Source organism: Anopheles coluzzii, chromosome 2, assembly GCF_943734685.1.
Source record: "Anopheles coluzzii chromosome 2, AcolN3, whole genome shotgun sequence".
NCBI classification, from domain to species: Eukaryota; Metazoa; Arthropoda; class Insecta; order Diptera; family Culicidae; genus Anopheles; species Anopheles coluzzii.
In genome coordinates, this window is record NC_064670.1 from 11,539,635 (window position 1) to 11,553,636 (window position 14,002).

The 14,002-nt window shown below is 51.7% G+C and overlaps 4 protein-coding genes across 6 annotated transcripts in view; 3 read left to right on the forward strand and 1 right to left on the reverse strand.

Moving 5' to 3' along the window:
- Positions 1–14,002, reverse strand: part of LOC120948108 (40S ribosomal protein S12, mitochondrial) — a 29,443-nt gene that overhangs the window by 3,419 nt on the left and 12,022 nt on the right. Inside the window, exon 1 of one of the 3 annotated variants that reach the window (XM_040364104.2) lies at positions 13,900–13,994. The exons of 1 other annotated variant lie outside the window; for it this stretch is intronic. The gene's annotated coding sequence lies outside the window, so the exon portion shown is untranslated. Of the gene's footprint in view, positions 1–3,727; positions 3,820–13,899; positions 13,995–14,002 lie in introns of those variants that run through there. One more of the 3 variants, XM_040364103.2, reaches the window with a different exon arrangement.
- LOC120951184 (aminopeptidase N-like) lies at positions 838–4,152 on the forward strand. The gene is made up of 4 exons (XM_049607309.1): positions 838–1,921; positions 1,999–2,339; positions 2,406–3,669; positions 3,746–4,152. The coding sequence occupies exons 1-4, from the start codon at positions 879–881 to the stop codon at positions 3,972–3,974; spliced, it is 2,877 nt and encodes a 958-aa protein (XP_049463266.1). The 5' UTR covers positions 838–878; the 3' UTR covers positions 3,975–4,152.
- Positions 4,339–7,345, forward strand: LOC120948104 (aminopeptidase N-like). The gene is made up of 2 exons (XM_040364098.2): positions 4,339–5,719; positions 5,802–7,345. The coding sequence occupies exons 1-2, from the start codon at positions 4,372–4,374 to the stop codon at positions 7,271–7,273; spliced, it is 2,820 nt and encodes a 939-aa protein (XP_040220032.2). The 5' UTR covers positions 4,339–4,371; the 3' UTR covers positions 7,274–7,345.
- On the forward strand, positions 8,003–11,451 carry LOC120948102 (aminopeptidase N-like). Its single transcript, XM_040364096.2, has 2 exons — positions 8,003–9,153; positions 9,540–11,451. The coding sequence occupies exons 1-2, from the start codon at positions 8,117–8,119 to the stop codon at positions 11,374–11,376; spliced, it is 2,874 nt and encodes a 957-aa protein (XP_040220030.2). The 5' UTR covers positions 8,003–8,116; the 3' UTR covers positions 11,377–11,451.

A 14,002-nucleotide genomic window follows, 5' to 3' on the forward strand; every position in this document is an offset into this window, starting at 1 on the left:
TTGGATTGTCTTTGCGCGTTTGCTGTTTGGTGCAAGCTTTTGCAAGAGACGGGGTAAAGCTTTTGACACATTGCATACAATCGGGGTGCGGGTGATGGGTTGTTGTTTGCGATTGGTTACGGTGACGATCATTGGTTACGGTGTGCGAGTGTGTGTATGCAGGTGTGCATAATTACACCTAAAAAGGGACATCGCGGGAGAAAGTAGTTAAAGTAGAGTCGGGACGGGGACAAAAGCTGCTCCCAAAATTGACCTATTGATCTGAGTTTGTCATTCTCACTGTGGTCGCTTTTAGCATTCATTTTTTCATTTTTGGTGTATATAAACTGAACTAAAAAGAGCATTAAAAACCATACAATCCCCATCGAATAATTCATTAAATAATCAAATCACGCAATCACAATCGCAAGCACGCTCCTATCCGTTTGTTGAATAATTCCCGAAAGATTAGATACTGCTGTGCAAGATCTCTCCAGTTCAAGTTCAATTTAATTAGCTTACATACATAAGGATCCCCGGACAATGATAGTCCTTATCAGAATGTGTAGCAAGAATGGCGATAATCGTTGCGTTGGACAAGCTCAATACATTGCAGCAGCTTTTGTTTCCCGCGAAGACACCGCATGACGTTAGCATGAGGGCGATCTCACAGTCACACACATAGACTTGTGTTGTTTGTGAGAATGGGAGTAGCCCAAACTACACACTAAAATGGGGACAATCAGTTTCGGTTCGATATCTAAATGATGCATTCCAATTTTATGACTGCATTTAAACGGCGGGCCGCTTGATTTGCTTATCTTGCCCGCGACATGTAGGTTTTAAGTGCCGCACCTGTACGCGAAGCTCGCTCAGTCTCCGTTTCGACGGCTTACAGAATGGTTAAGTGGCATCCTACTGGGTACCGGCGGTGGATTAGTAGTCCGACCGGTTCCGTACTACTGCTAGTGTTATTGGCTCTCGTTGGTGATTACTCCTCTCGTGGTGTATTTGCAGCCAGCCCTCTACCCGACCAAAGTGATGTGCTCTACCACGCCGCCAGTGTGTCCTCGATCGCCGCTACGCGGGACGTAGACAGCACTTACTTCCTGCCGAATACAACCGTCCCAACGCACTACTCAATATCGCTGCGCACCGATATCCACAACGATGTGCGAACGTTTAGTGCCATCACGCGCATCTATCTGACCGTGCTGGCACCTACCGATCTGATCGTAATGCATGTGCAGGAGCTCAACATCGCAAGTGTGGCCCTGTATCGGATTGCTTCTACCGGGGGCAATGAAATCTGGATCGATTCACCGACGTACATGATCGATATCGTCCGGGAGCACGTTACGTTCCGCACGGCCGGCATGCTGCCGCTCGGCAATTACGCGCTAGAGGTCGCGTACACTGGTTCGATGCGCAACTACCAGAGCGGTTACCTGGTGTCGCGCTATCGAAACGAGGCGAACGAGTGGCGCTCGGTGGGAACGACCCACTTCCAGGCGACGCTTGCCCGCCGCGTCTTTCCGTGCTACGATGAGCCGGCCCTAAAGGCGACCTTCGACCTGAAGATCACCCACCACCGGGCGTACACGGCGATCGCAAACATGCCCCTAGCCGGCACGGAGATCGATCCCAACAACAGGGAATATCTGGTCAGCCGGTTCGAACGTACCCCGCTCATGTCCACCTACCTGCTGGCGTTCGCGGTGACAGATTTTAAGACGCTGCGCAACGGCCAGCACGAGATAGTGGTGCGGAGCAATGCGCAGGACGATGCGATGTACGCGCTGACCGTCGGGTCGACGATTCTGGAGCGATTGGGCTCTTATCTGGAGTTGTCGTACTACGACTACATGCCCAAGATGACTTCGATCGCCGTGCCGGACCGTGGGACGGGCGCGATGGAGAACTGGGGCCTGGTGACGTACGGGTAAGTGGTGTCATAATCAAGCGCGGGATTGGTTTTATTAGAACCGATGCTCATCGATAGCGACTGATATATTGCAGGGAACCGTCGCTGTTGTACAGCCCGGCCGTAAATACCTATCGCAATCGTAAACGCGTTACGACCGTCATTGCGCACGAGTACGCGCACCAGTGGTTTGGCGATCTGGTTAGCCCCCGCTCGTGGGACTTCATCTGGCTGAGCGAGGGTTTTGCGACGCTGTACGAGTACCTTGCGACACGGCTGGCCGAACCGGGCGATGAGTACTGGGAGCTGTTCAGTGTGGAGGTCGTGCAGCGAGCGTTCCTTCAGGATGCGAACGAACAGATCCGTCCGATCAATTGGCAGGCGGCGACACAGGCGGAAGTGAGCAGTTTGTTCGATATTATTGCGTACCAGAAAGGTTTGTTGGACAAGAGAATGGAATGCTTTATTGCGATGGGAGTGATTAAAATACTTGTACTTCCAGCCGGCAGTGTGCTGAACATGTTCCGCAATGTGCTAGGGGAAAGCGAGTGGCGCCAGGGTTTGACCCAGTACCTGACTGACCGTGGCTATGACGCTGCAACGGAAGAGAACCTAGCGCTGCACCTGCAGCGTGCCGTCGAGGGGAAGGACATCCTACCGCCAACGGCGAACGTGCGCGATCTGCTTGCCTCCTGGACCGATGCGCCCGGCTTTCCCGTGCTGAACGTGTACCGACTGTACCGGGACGGCATGATGATCCTCTCCCAGGAGCGCTTCCTCGAGCAGAGCGTTCTGCCGACCGGCCACGTGTGGCACATCCCTTTCAACTATGCGTACGAATCGTCCGCAACGTTCTACGATCTCACCACCGCGGGCTGGCTATCGTCCCGGGCGGCCAAACTGGAAACACCCGTACCGGACGATGAGTGGGTCGTGTTCAACAAACAGCAGACGGGCTACTATCGCGTGAACTACGATCGCCGCAACTGGGACCTGCTGGCGCAGGCACTGATGGCCAACCGTAACGCCATACACCGGGCCAACCGTGCGCAACTGATAGACGATGCGTTCAATCTGGCCCGTGCCGATCTGCTCGATATGGCGGTTGTGTTGCGGCTCATGCGCTATCTGCGCGCCGAGCGCGACTATGCGCCGTGGTACGCGGCGGACAAAGTGCTGACCTACCTGTACGACAAGGTGCGTGCCACCGAGCATGAGCACGCGTTTTTGGTGTACGTAGATGAGCTGATCGAGGAGGTTTACGCTACACTTTCGGTGGATACGGTCGGACAGGGTGAGTCGACGCTGTACAAGTACCTGCGGCAATTGATCACCGGCTGGGCTTGTCGCATCGGCTACAAGGATTGTTTGGAGCGATCGCGAGCGGCACTCAGAAAGGAGTTCCTGCCCGGTCAGGGAGAGCCCTCCGTAGCCGTACATCCGGATGTGCGGGCCGTGGTGTACTGTTACGGTTTGCAGCAGGACAGTGCGGAGGAGTTCCAGCTCATCTTCCAGCGGCTGATGGCGTCGCGCAATCAGGCCGAACGGACTGATCTTATAGACGCGCTTGGCTGTGCTCGGAATGCGGACAGCATTACCTCACTCCTAGCGACAATCGTGTTCAGTGCCGCACCGGACACAACGTTCGTCTACCTGTCGGAGGAACGGAATCGAGTGTTCCAAGCAATCTACTCCGGTGGAAGAGCACCGACGCTTGCGCTCATGAATGTGCTGAGTGATCCCGTCTCGGTGCAGCAACTTTTGGCGTATGTATTTGATCCGTTTGTATGCAAAAACTGCTTATTAGGAATGTTTCAACTATACCTCTTTCTCATTCCACAGCATTGTTGGGGAAGGAACGATCACCAATGCCGTCATGAACATTGCCCAGCGCACTAACGGAGCAGAGGAAATGGCCCGTCTCGAAATGATGCTCACGGCAATGAATGGAATCCTTCCGCCAGGTACACTCAATAATGCCAGGGATACGGCAGCTGCACGTCCGCAATGGTTCACTACAGCGGAGGGACTAATCGTGGGCGAGTTTTTGGAGCATTACAATCTTCCCTAGAATGTACGGTTAAGATTTGCTATCTCTCTGGCTGTCAATCTTTAATGTCAACAACTATCAGGCTGTACCTTCTCCGATTGCCTATCACGTGAAGTCAATCGGCGTCTGACTGATAAGGTTGAATCATAATAAAAGAAGCTAGAGTGTGATTTGTTCATAAGCAAATAAGTCGGATGTACACACTGCCTGCCTTATCATTTACATATCCAATGAATCGATCGCGGCCATTTTGAGGCCAACATTGAGTAACAGGGTATCAACTGAGACAACGCTATTGTGTAACCGATGATGTGTCGTCAATCATTCTTTCGATTAGCATATCTTTCACATGATATCACCATGGTATAAAACGTGGTCAATCCTTCGTGGTACACCTCAGTGTCTCGCTCCAGACGAGATGGTGTTACATTTGGGAAAGAACATTGTGCTGCTCTTGCTGGTGGTGTCCAGCTCGACGCTTGCCGTCTTTGGACAGCGATCAGCTGCCCATCCGGAATGGAACAATCGTGAATTTGCACCAGCGCCGGATACTTCCAGCCCTCGGGATGATTCGATCGATCAGAGCTACCGTCTACCGACCGATACCGTCCCAACGCACTACACGATCCGTCTCCATACGGATCTGCACACCGGAAGTCGTGCATTCAGTGGTATCGTGGACATTGAATTCGACGTCATTGTGCCGACTGATGCGATCGTTGTGCATAACCGTGATCTGCTGATCGCATCGGCTGCTCTCTACGCCAAGGATCAAGATGGACTGCTGGTTGAGTTTGGATTCCCGCACCACGAGTTTGACCAACGCACCGAGCAGCTTACGTTCCACCCGGGTCAGGTGCTACCGATCGGCAGCTATGTGCTGACCGTTGAGTACAGTGGTTTGCTTCAAACGTCCTCCAACAGTGGCTTCTTCCTGAAGTCGTACGTCAACGATGACGGTGAGCGTCGGTACGTCGGTACCACGCAGTTCGAGTCGACCAACGCCCGCATGGCCTTCCCGTGTTATGACGAGCCACTGTTGAAGGCTGGCTTTACCCTGTGGATCACACACATTGCCGAATATAACGCAGTGTCGAACATGCCTGTCGAAGAGGTTGTGCCGTCGGAGGAGCACGAAGGATACGTCACGACCAAGTTTGGACCAACGCCCAAAATGTCTTCTTATCTGCTCGCATTTGGTGTTTCCGATTTCGTTGCACTTGAAGATGGCAACCAGCAGTTGTACGCCCGTCCGAATGCGATGGATGAGGCCGAGTTTGGTTTGGAAGCGGGTGTCAAGATATTGGATGCGCTGAGCGAATACACTTATGTGAACTACTATGACTACATGCCGAAATTGTCCCAGATGGCTATTCCCGACCGTGGCGGTGGCGCAATGGAGAACTGGGGACTTGTCAAGTACGCCGAAACGGGACTGCTGTTCGACCCGGCCCGTAATACGTACCGCACGCGCAAGGGAATCGCAGTGGTAGTTGCTCACGAGTTGGCACATCAGTGGTTTGGTGATCTGGTTGGACCGCAATGGTGGAGCTATATCTGGTTAAACGAAGGCTTTGCCAACCTGTACGGGTACATTGGAGCAGATCTGGCCTACCCATCGGAGCGCTACTGGGATCTGTACGCGGTAGAGAACGTCCAAAATGCATTCGGACCCGATGCGACTGATTCCACTCGACCGATGACTCAAGATGCTACGACACCGTCCGCCATTTCGGGACTGTTTGATTCTATCGCTTACGACAAATGTGAGTAGTTTTCATGGAAAAACATTCTTATCGTACTCATGGGGAACACCTTCTGTATTCTTTTCTGTATTTTACTTTCCAGCTGGAAGCGTACTGAACATGTTCCGTATGGTACTTGGTGATGATAACTTCCGCGCTGGATTGAAGGTTTATTTGTTGAACCGCCAACTGGACGGTGCTGTTGCTGACGATCTCTACGCTGGTCTGCAGGCCGCCATCGACGATAAGGACGTGCTCCCGGACGGATACACCGTCAAGCAGTTGATGGATAGCTGGACCACAGAGCCCGGCTACCCGGTGCTGACTGTGCGCCGTAACTACAACGATGGTTCGGCGATCCTTTCGCAGGAGCGGTTCTACGCTGACAAACGTTCCCCGAACGCCAACGTCTGGTACATTCCGTACTCTTTCGCCAGTGCTTCCAACCCAGACTTTGAGGACCTTTCCGACTTCCAGTGGCTGTCGACCAAGGCCGAACGTATTGAAACCGGCGCCTCTGCCGACGAGTGGATCATTTTCAACAAGCAGCAGACGGGATACTATCGCGTCAACTACGACGCACACAACTGGCTGATGATTGCGAACGCTTTGCGCGAGGATCCTTCCGTTATCCATCGTTTCAACCGGGCACAGCTGATCAACGACGCATTCAATCTTGCTCGGGCTGGCCGTCACGACTTGGCCCTCACATTGGACCTGCTGCGATATCTCTCCAACGAGCACGAATACGCCCCGTGGGCTGCGGCCAACGGTGTCCTGAACTACTTCTACAACAAGCTCCGTGGAACGGCCAACTATCACGACTTCATCGTGTACGTCGATGCTCTCATTGGCCCAGTCTTTGACAGCCTCGGTGACATCGCTACTGTGCCCGAGGACGAAACGCTACTCGACAAGTACCTGAAGCAACTCATCTCGACCTGGGCCTGCCGGGTTGGCTACACCGAGTGTCTTCGCCAAACGGCCGAAGCTTTGCATACGGCCGTCGAAACGAACACCCCAGTGCATCCGGACGTGTCGTACGTGGTGTATTGCTATGGTCTCAAGGGTGCTACCGATGACGAGTACCGTTGGTTATTCGACCAGATGATCAACTCCAACAACGAAGCAGAGCGACAGCTGCTGATCGATGCGCTGGGCTGTGCTCAGGACCAATCGCAACTCATCTCGTTGCTTACCGTTGCCATTGGTAGCAATTCCGAGTTGAACAGCTTGCTGAACGGTGAACGATCCCGCATCGTTTCCTCGATCTACTCGGCCGGTCGGTTTGGTGTGGAGGCGATGATTGAGGCCCTGTCGGATCCCTTGTTGGCTCAGGAGTTTGTTGGTCGCTTCGGCCAGGGAACACTGAATAACGTCGTTTCGAATGTGGCCTCGCGTACCAACAACGACGGAGAGCTGGAACAGCTGGAGCAGTTCTTGGCCGCTCTGGGTGATTTGATCAGCCCCGAAACGGCTGCCGCTGCGGTACGTACCGTTAAGACAAATGCCGCTTGGTTCGAAACGTACGAAGGAGTCCTCTCTACGACGTACTTTTCTGACTTTACCAACTAATTTGAACGACACTGATTAGGACAGAGTTTGATTTTGTGTAATGCAATAAAAATACAACTTGATTCAAAAATAGTATAACTTGTAGCGGCTAAAATCACGAGCCAAACATTACTTGATTGTCCTTCGATAGAAACGGTAGCACAGAACATAAATTACACATGACAAGTGTTTCTGCTGCTCTTATCAGGAGCAGTATACAACGATACAAAATTATGCGAACAATTCATTCATAATAGCACAGCAATCGATTAAAAGTCACTTACTTATGAAACAAACAATACAAGCGCCGTGACGGCCGCCAGTGGGTCGAAGACGGCTTTCGTAATCACTTCTTATCTCGCTACTCAATAAAAGTAGCATCATTCGATAACAAGCGGCTTAAGGCAATTGCTTTTCGTTTGTAACTCCCACAAGCATGGTCCACCACATTGTACCAAGCTACTGAAACTTGTGCAGTTAAAATTAAATAGCTATGCATTACATTTACCTTCAAACGGTAGGATGATAAATGGAAATTGCTTGCGTGACGTTTGCATGGACACACGGACACGGGCAGCGCTCTGTTTATATGCCTATCTCTATCCGGAGATCGTCCATCATCCTGTATCTCTCTCTCGCGCTATCTTATCTTTACGATGCACCCGGTACAAGCAATACAATAGTCATACATCGATAGTACAACTGCGCGACGCGCTATCTACAACCCCAAAGCAAGCATATATACTAGGCTACGATCGTCCTCCGATTGTTCAGTTAGTGTTAATCCCGCCAAAGGGATTGATCGAATTGCAAAGTTTGCTTTAGTAGTGTCTAGCCCACCACCGGCCACGGCAAGGCAGCAGGATGGTGGCACGAACCGTACTGATCACCGCTCTGCTCTGCCTATTGGCCAGCCCCACCACATTCGCCACCCGGCCTGCCTGGCAGTGGCTCAGTGAACCTTCCGATTTTACGCTTTCCTTCGAGCGAGAGCTGAGCGACCTGGCGGGTTCGCTTCCGGTTCCCAACCGTCGTCAGGCGGTCGATGAATCCTACCGTCTTCCAAACAACACCTCACCCATCCACTACCATCTCGCGCTCCGGACGGCAATCCACGAAAACAGTCGCCAGTTCAGTGGCACGGTTAAGGTTTTGTTCGAAGTGCTCGAACCAACGACAACGGTGACGCTGCACAACCGCCGCCTTACGGTACAGCGAGCGTTTCTGCACGAGGAAGCGGTCGGCGGTGGGGCCGGTGCGCAGATCGAACAGGTGGCCCACAGTACCGATCCCGACACGGAACATCTAACGCTTGCCGTGTCGCAGCTGCTGCCGGCCGGATCGCGCTACTACCTTCGCGTCGAGTTTGAGGGCGCGCTGCAGAACAACAACAATATGGGATTCTTCGCTTCATCCTATCTTGACAACAACGGAAACCGGCGCTATCTGGCCTCGAGCAAGTTCGAGCCAACGCACGCCCGTTCCGCCTTTCCGTGCTACGACGAGCCGCTCCTGAAGGCAACGTTCGAGCTGGAGCTAACGCACTACAAAGAGTATAACGCGGTGGCGAACATGCCACTGGCCGGTACGCCCACACCCGATCCGGACAATGCCGACTACGTGACGAGCCGGTTCGAGGTTACGCCGCTAATGTCCACCTATCTGCTGGCGTTCGCCGTGACCGACTTTACGATCCGTACCGCCGACCGGCAGACGGTTTACGCGCGCCCCAACGTGTTTGAGGAGACGGCCTATCCGCTCGAGGCGGGCAACCGGATACTGGACGCGCTGAGCGATTATATGGACATTTCGTACTACGACTATATGCCGAAGATGACGCAAATCGCCATCCCCGATCGTGGCACCGGTGCGATGGAAAACTGGGGCCTGGTCGCGTATGGGTAAGTGTTGTCCTGGGAAAAAGTAAATAGTGATAGTCATTTTACGATATGCTGTAAACAGGGTGTGTGTGTGTGTGCTACTGATATACCTTCACATTCATGGGCAATGTTGCTTTTCCGTGTGGTTGATTCTCCAACTGGCAACTCATTGTGATTTGAAGGTGCGCCAGCAGGACACCGAACTGATATGTCCACATGCTCAATATGTTCCACGGGTGGGGTGGTGTTGGGGGACCAATGCTCCTGCGGCGCGTGCAATCGGTGCTTATCTGGTCGTTAACAATCGCATTATTGTTGTACAATCAGCACATCATCCACTACAAGTGCTTCTCAATCGGCCGTTTCTCATATCCCGCATCGCAACTGCTTCCATTTCCCCTTTCCAGTGAGCCCGTCCTGCTGTTCAACCCGGCCATAAACACGTATCGCAACAGGAAAAGCGTTACGACCATCATCGCCCACGAGTACGCGCACCAGTGGTTCGGCAATCTGGTCAGCCCGCACTGGTGGGAGTACATCTGGCTGAACGAAGGGTTCGCCACGCTGTACGAGTACTATGCCGCCCAGCTAGCGTACCCGGAGGGCGAGTACTGGGAGCTGTTCACGGTCGAGGTGATCCACAGCGCGTTCGGTGCGGATGCGAGTGAAACCGTCCGCCCGATGAACTGGAACGCGGCCACGCCGAGCGAAATTGCCGCCCTGTTCGATACGGTCGCGTACGACAAGTCGGGCAGCGTGCTGAACATGTTCCGTGCGGTGCTGGGCGACCCGGTCTGGCGCTACGGCCTGAAGACGTACATGACCGCCCGCCAGCTCGATGGTGCGACGGCGGACCATCTGTACGGCGGTTTGCAGGAGGCGCTGGTATCGCTGGCACCCACCCTGCTGCCCGCCACCGTCACCGTACGCCAGCTGATGGACTCGTGGACGTCCGAGCCGGGCTTCCCGGTGCTGACGGTGTACCGCACGTACGGCGAGCGGCAGGAAGCGATCCTCTCCCAGGAGCGGTTCCTCTCGAGCAAGCGGCTCCCGAGCGGGCACGTGTACTACGTGCCGTACGATTTTACCGGCGGCCATGCGCCCGACTTCGAACCGACCCCGGCAGGGTACGGTTGGCTGGCCGCGAAGGCGGACAAGATCGCCACCGGCGTACCGAACGATCAGTGGATCATCTTCAACCGCCAGCAGAACGGTTACTATCGCGTTAACTACGATGCCCACAATTGGGAGCTGCTGATCGAGGCGCTGCACAACGATCCGGCCCAGATCCACCACCGTAACCGGGCGCAGCTCGTGAACGATGCCTACAATTTGGCCCGCGCCGAGTGGCTTGATTTTGCCGTGCCGCTCCGGCTGATGAGCTACCTGCGCAGGGAAACGCAATACGCACCGTGGACGGCGGCGGGCAGTGCGCTTACCTATCTGTACAACAAGCTGCGCGGTACGGCACACTACGCCCACTTCCAGGTGTACGCCAATCATCTCCTGCTCGACATCTATCCCACGCTGGCGATCGATAGTGTCGCTGCCCAAGAGACGCTGCTGCAGCTCTATCTCAAGCAGTTCATCACCACCTGGGCCTGTCGCGTCGGGCACGGCGATTGTCTGGCGAAAACGAAGCAAGCGCTCGCCGCGGCCTACCAGGCCAGGACGCCGGTGCATCCCGACATAGCGACCGCCGTGTACTGCAACGGGCTGGTCGACGCCTCCGACGAAATCTTCGTCTGGGTGTACGAGCAGTTTAAGAGCTCGCGCAACCAAGCGCACCGCACCGTGCTGATCGACGCGCTGGCATGCTCGCGCCAGCCCGCCCAGCTCGAATCCTTCCTCACGACGGCACTCGGCAGTGGGGCCGAATTTGACGCGCTGCTCGCAACGGAGCGCACGCGCATCGTATCCGCCGTGTACGGTGCAAGCCGCGAGGGCGTCGACGCGGTGCTCGACTTCCTCATGGTACCGTCGCGGGTGACGGAGTTTGTGCAGCGGTTGGGCCAGTCGGCACTGAACAGTGCGGTGTCCAACATTGCCTCCCGTACGAACAATCAGCCGGAGCTGGACCGTTTGAATGCGCTGCTGGTCAGCCTGGGTTCGCAGATCCCTGAATCGGTCGCCACCAGTGCCCGCAGTACGGTGCAGAACAATTTCAACTGGTTCAACACACTGGAGGGTTTGGTGGTGGTAGAGTTCTTGGAGCAGATGGCCACCACCCCCCAGGAGCTGTGAAGCACGGATTTTATTTAAAAAAAAAAAACGTTGACACTTTTTGCTAAGCAATAAAAAGCCTCTTGCCAAAACTCATTTGTGCCTTTTTCTTTATCGCATATATATTCTCACCACACTTGTATTCACCACAAACGCACTAGCTTCATCTGTCGGCCAATAGCGTAAGCTCATTCGTAGTGTTTCGATCCTTTTGAACAACAAGGATTCGTGGTTGAATTCCATCGATTACAAAGCTATCATTATTGTTCATTTATTTCGATTTAAAAATAAACTCCAACCGCTGTTGGGGTCAGTAGCAATAAATAGGTTAAAAAAATGTTTAAATTCACCCATAGGTAGCAAATGTAGTCCTTATTCCGAAGCAAACGTCTTAATTCCATGGTACGGAATAGTATCCCTGATCAGAATAGATGATTCTTTCTAGGTAAATTAGCAGAATCAGAAATTGGGGGCCTTCACGATTCTAGTTAGTTTTTTGTATGGAGTTTGACAGTTGGAGGCTGAAATCATGTAAACACTCCATACAAAACCACACAAAAAACTAGCCTGCAATTTTCAGTCTAGATTATTCTAGCCTCAAAGCTAGAATTAGATTCGAGTACCTGCTCGAAAACACGGGTTTGTTTACATTTATCCCAAGGTGCATTAAAGAGATCACGTGGTGGAATCCAGAATGAAAGTGCATGTAGCCCAGGTGGTCTCATAGCATGTTTTATAACCAAATTTGAATATCACTTTTTGACAGAATGGGTGAAAGCTTTTGTTCAAACAAGCTTTCTGAAGGCATGACGAATACACAAAACACTCTTAAAATCTTCATTCAGAAACAGAAGCGATAAAAATCAGTCTTCAAAATTCATACACCTTGGGATAAGCCCACCTGTATATTATACCCACTTAGATAGCTGCTCGAAAACTTATATACAATGCAAACAGCTGATAGGCTGAAATTTCAGCCTACGAGCTTAAAACGGAAAGGCCCCCATTGACAGAATTATTTACATCGTTAATACACAATAAGTCGAAGTACCAAATAAAACCTTTTCTTTGCAGTTTTCATCCCCACTTGCGGTGGGGGTGTGCATTTATTTGCTTGTGTTTTTCGACATTCTATTCTCAACATAAATCACGTTTTCATTTGACCACTTTTGTGCACTTTCTCGATACACACACACACACGCACGACAAGCGGACTTGCCTCGTTCAAACATTTCATATGCACTCAAAATATCATTCACACATACTCACACATACATCTACACATAGACATAATTATAATGTCTGTCTCTTTCCACCTAATTCCTGCTCTAATTATCGTCTAGTGTTTAATAAAGAGTGTGAATAAAGTACATGCCCAACAGGCAACGGAAAAGTTGCTCCGCTATTCGTCGGTGTTACGAGCAGTAGGTAAACTCGGTAACGGTTTGCCGGATTGCGATAAAAACGGAAGAACAACACTCTCGCCGCGGAGGACTAATGATTCGCTTGGTTTGCTCTTTTCCTTTCCTCTGCGTAACTTATCACACAAACGCTAAAGATAGAGAGGGCCGCCCTTTGTTCTATCGATTGAAGTTTAAACTAAATCTAACCCAACATAACAACGCGCACAAAGCATTATATGATCAGGTTTGTTTTTAGTGGCGGGTTTTCAAGGGCTTAGGAGCGGTTTGTTTAGTACTCTGTGTAAGGCAAGCAAGCGCGATAATTGTATGAGTAGTGGATTTTCCTGCGACGGAATTGTTTAAGAAGCAATGGGGGAGAGGGGGGCGGTCTTCAAAATTTGCAAAATTATATGCAATTTTCTTCTATCGATGTATCCAATTTCAGTTTCTATATGGCTAGGTAAGAATAACTAACACAAACCCTTATTAATCGTGTCGCGACATTTGAGAATTCCATATACAACATTTTTAATTCCCATACACTCTTAAACCTACACTCTGCGCGTCTTCCACTCTGATTCGTCTCGTGCCCAGATACAGGGTTGTGAATTGTAGTATTTTTAGCGTAAATACTTTTGGCTTATGTTATATCTCTCCAATACACACTCGAGACGCACGTATAGAGCAAATTGTAATTAAATCACAAACGGTGTCGAGTGTTGCGCTTGTTATCGAAGCATCCAGATGGCTTATCAAATGTTGGACGTTTTCAAAGCAAACATCTTTTCTCTCTCCCTCTCTTTCTCTTTCGCTTTGGATTCCTTTCACTCCTTAAACCAAAATTGTAAGTACTGCCCGACAGCCCGTGTGAGCCCCGAATTTCCCTACCGAAGGACCGAAGACAATCAGTGAACGTTGCGTGGCGGGAAGTCGGCGCGATTATGAGAAGGTGGACAGGCGCAAATGCCACCAAGAATGGACTGAGTCGCCTGGTAGTAACGCAGCTAGCAGGATGGGAACGGATTTCGCTGACCAAAACCCATTCCGAGATCAAACATTCGTATTAGTCGTTACAAATCAACGGTACAAAGTAAAACGTACATCATACACACACACACACTACAGAAAACAAAACACATACACACAAACGGGCGATGGATACGCAGCTGGCGGGCGGGGAGAAATGCTATCCATTTGCCAGTAGTTTCTCACAAAACACATCCGCTCCCTAGCGGTGCCAGTGT

Coding starts and splice junctions, on each gene's coding strand:
- LOC120951184 (XM_049607309.1), top strand. CDS start 879: ATGGTTAAGTGGCATCCTACTGGGTACCGGCGGTGGATTAGTAGTCCG. Junction 1,922..1,998: donor TGGGGCCTGGTGACGTACGG/GTAAGTGGTGTC, acceptor GATATATTGCAG/GGAACCGTCGCTGTTGTACA. Junction 3,670..3,745: donor TCGGTGCAGCAACTTTTGGC/GTATGTATTTGA, acceptor CTCATTCCACAG/CATTGTTGGGGAAGGAACGA.
- LOC120948104 (XM_040364098.2), top strand. CDS start 4,372: ATGGTGTTACATTTGGGAAAGAACATTGTGCTGCTCTTGCTGGTGGTG. Junction 5,720..5,801: donor TTCTATCGCTTACGACAAAT/GTGAGTAGTTTT, acceptor TTTACTTTCCAG/CTGGAAGCGTACTGAACATG.
- LOC120948102 (XM_040364096.2), top strand. CDS start 8,117: ATGGTGGCACGAACCGTACTGATCACCGCTCTGCTCTGCCTATTGGCC. Junction 9,154..9,539: donor TGGGGCCTGGTCGCGTATGG/GTAAGTGTTGTC, acceptor TCCCCTTTCCAG/TGAGCCCGTCCTGCTGTTCA.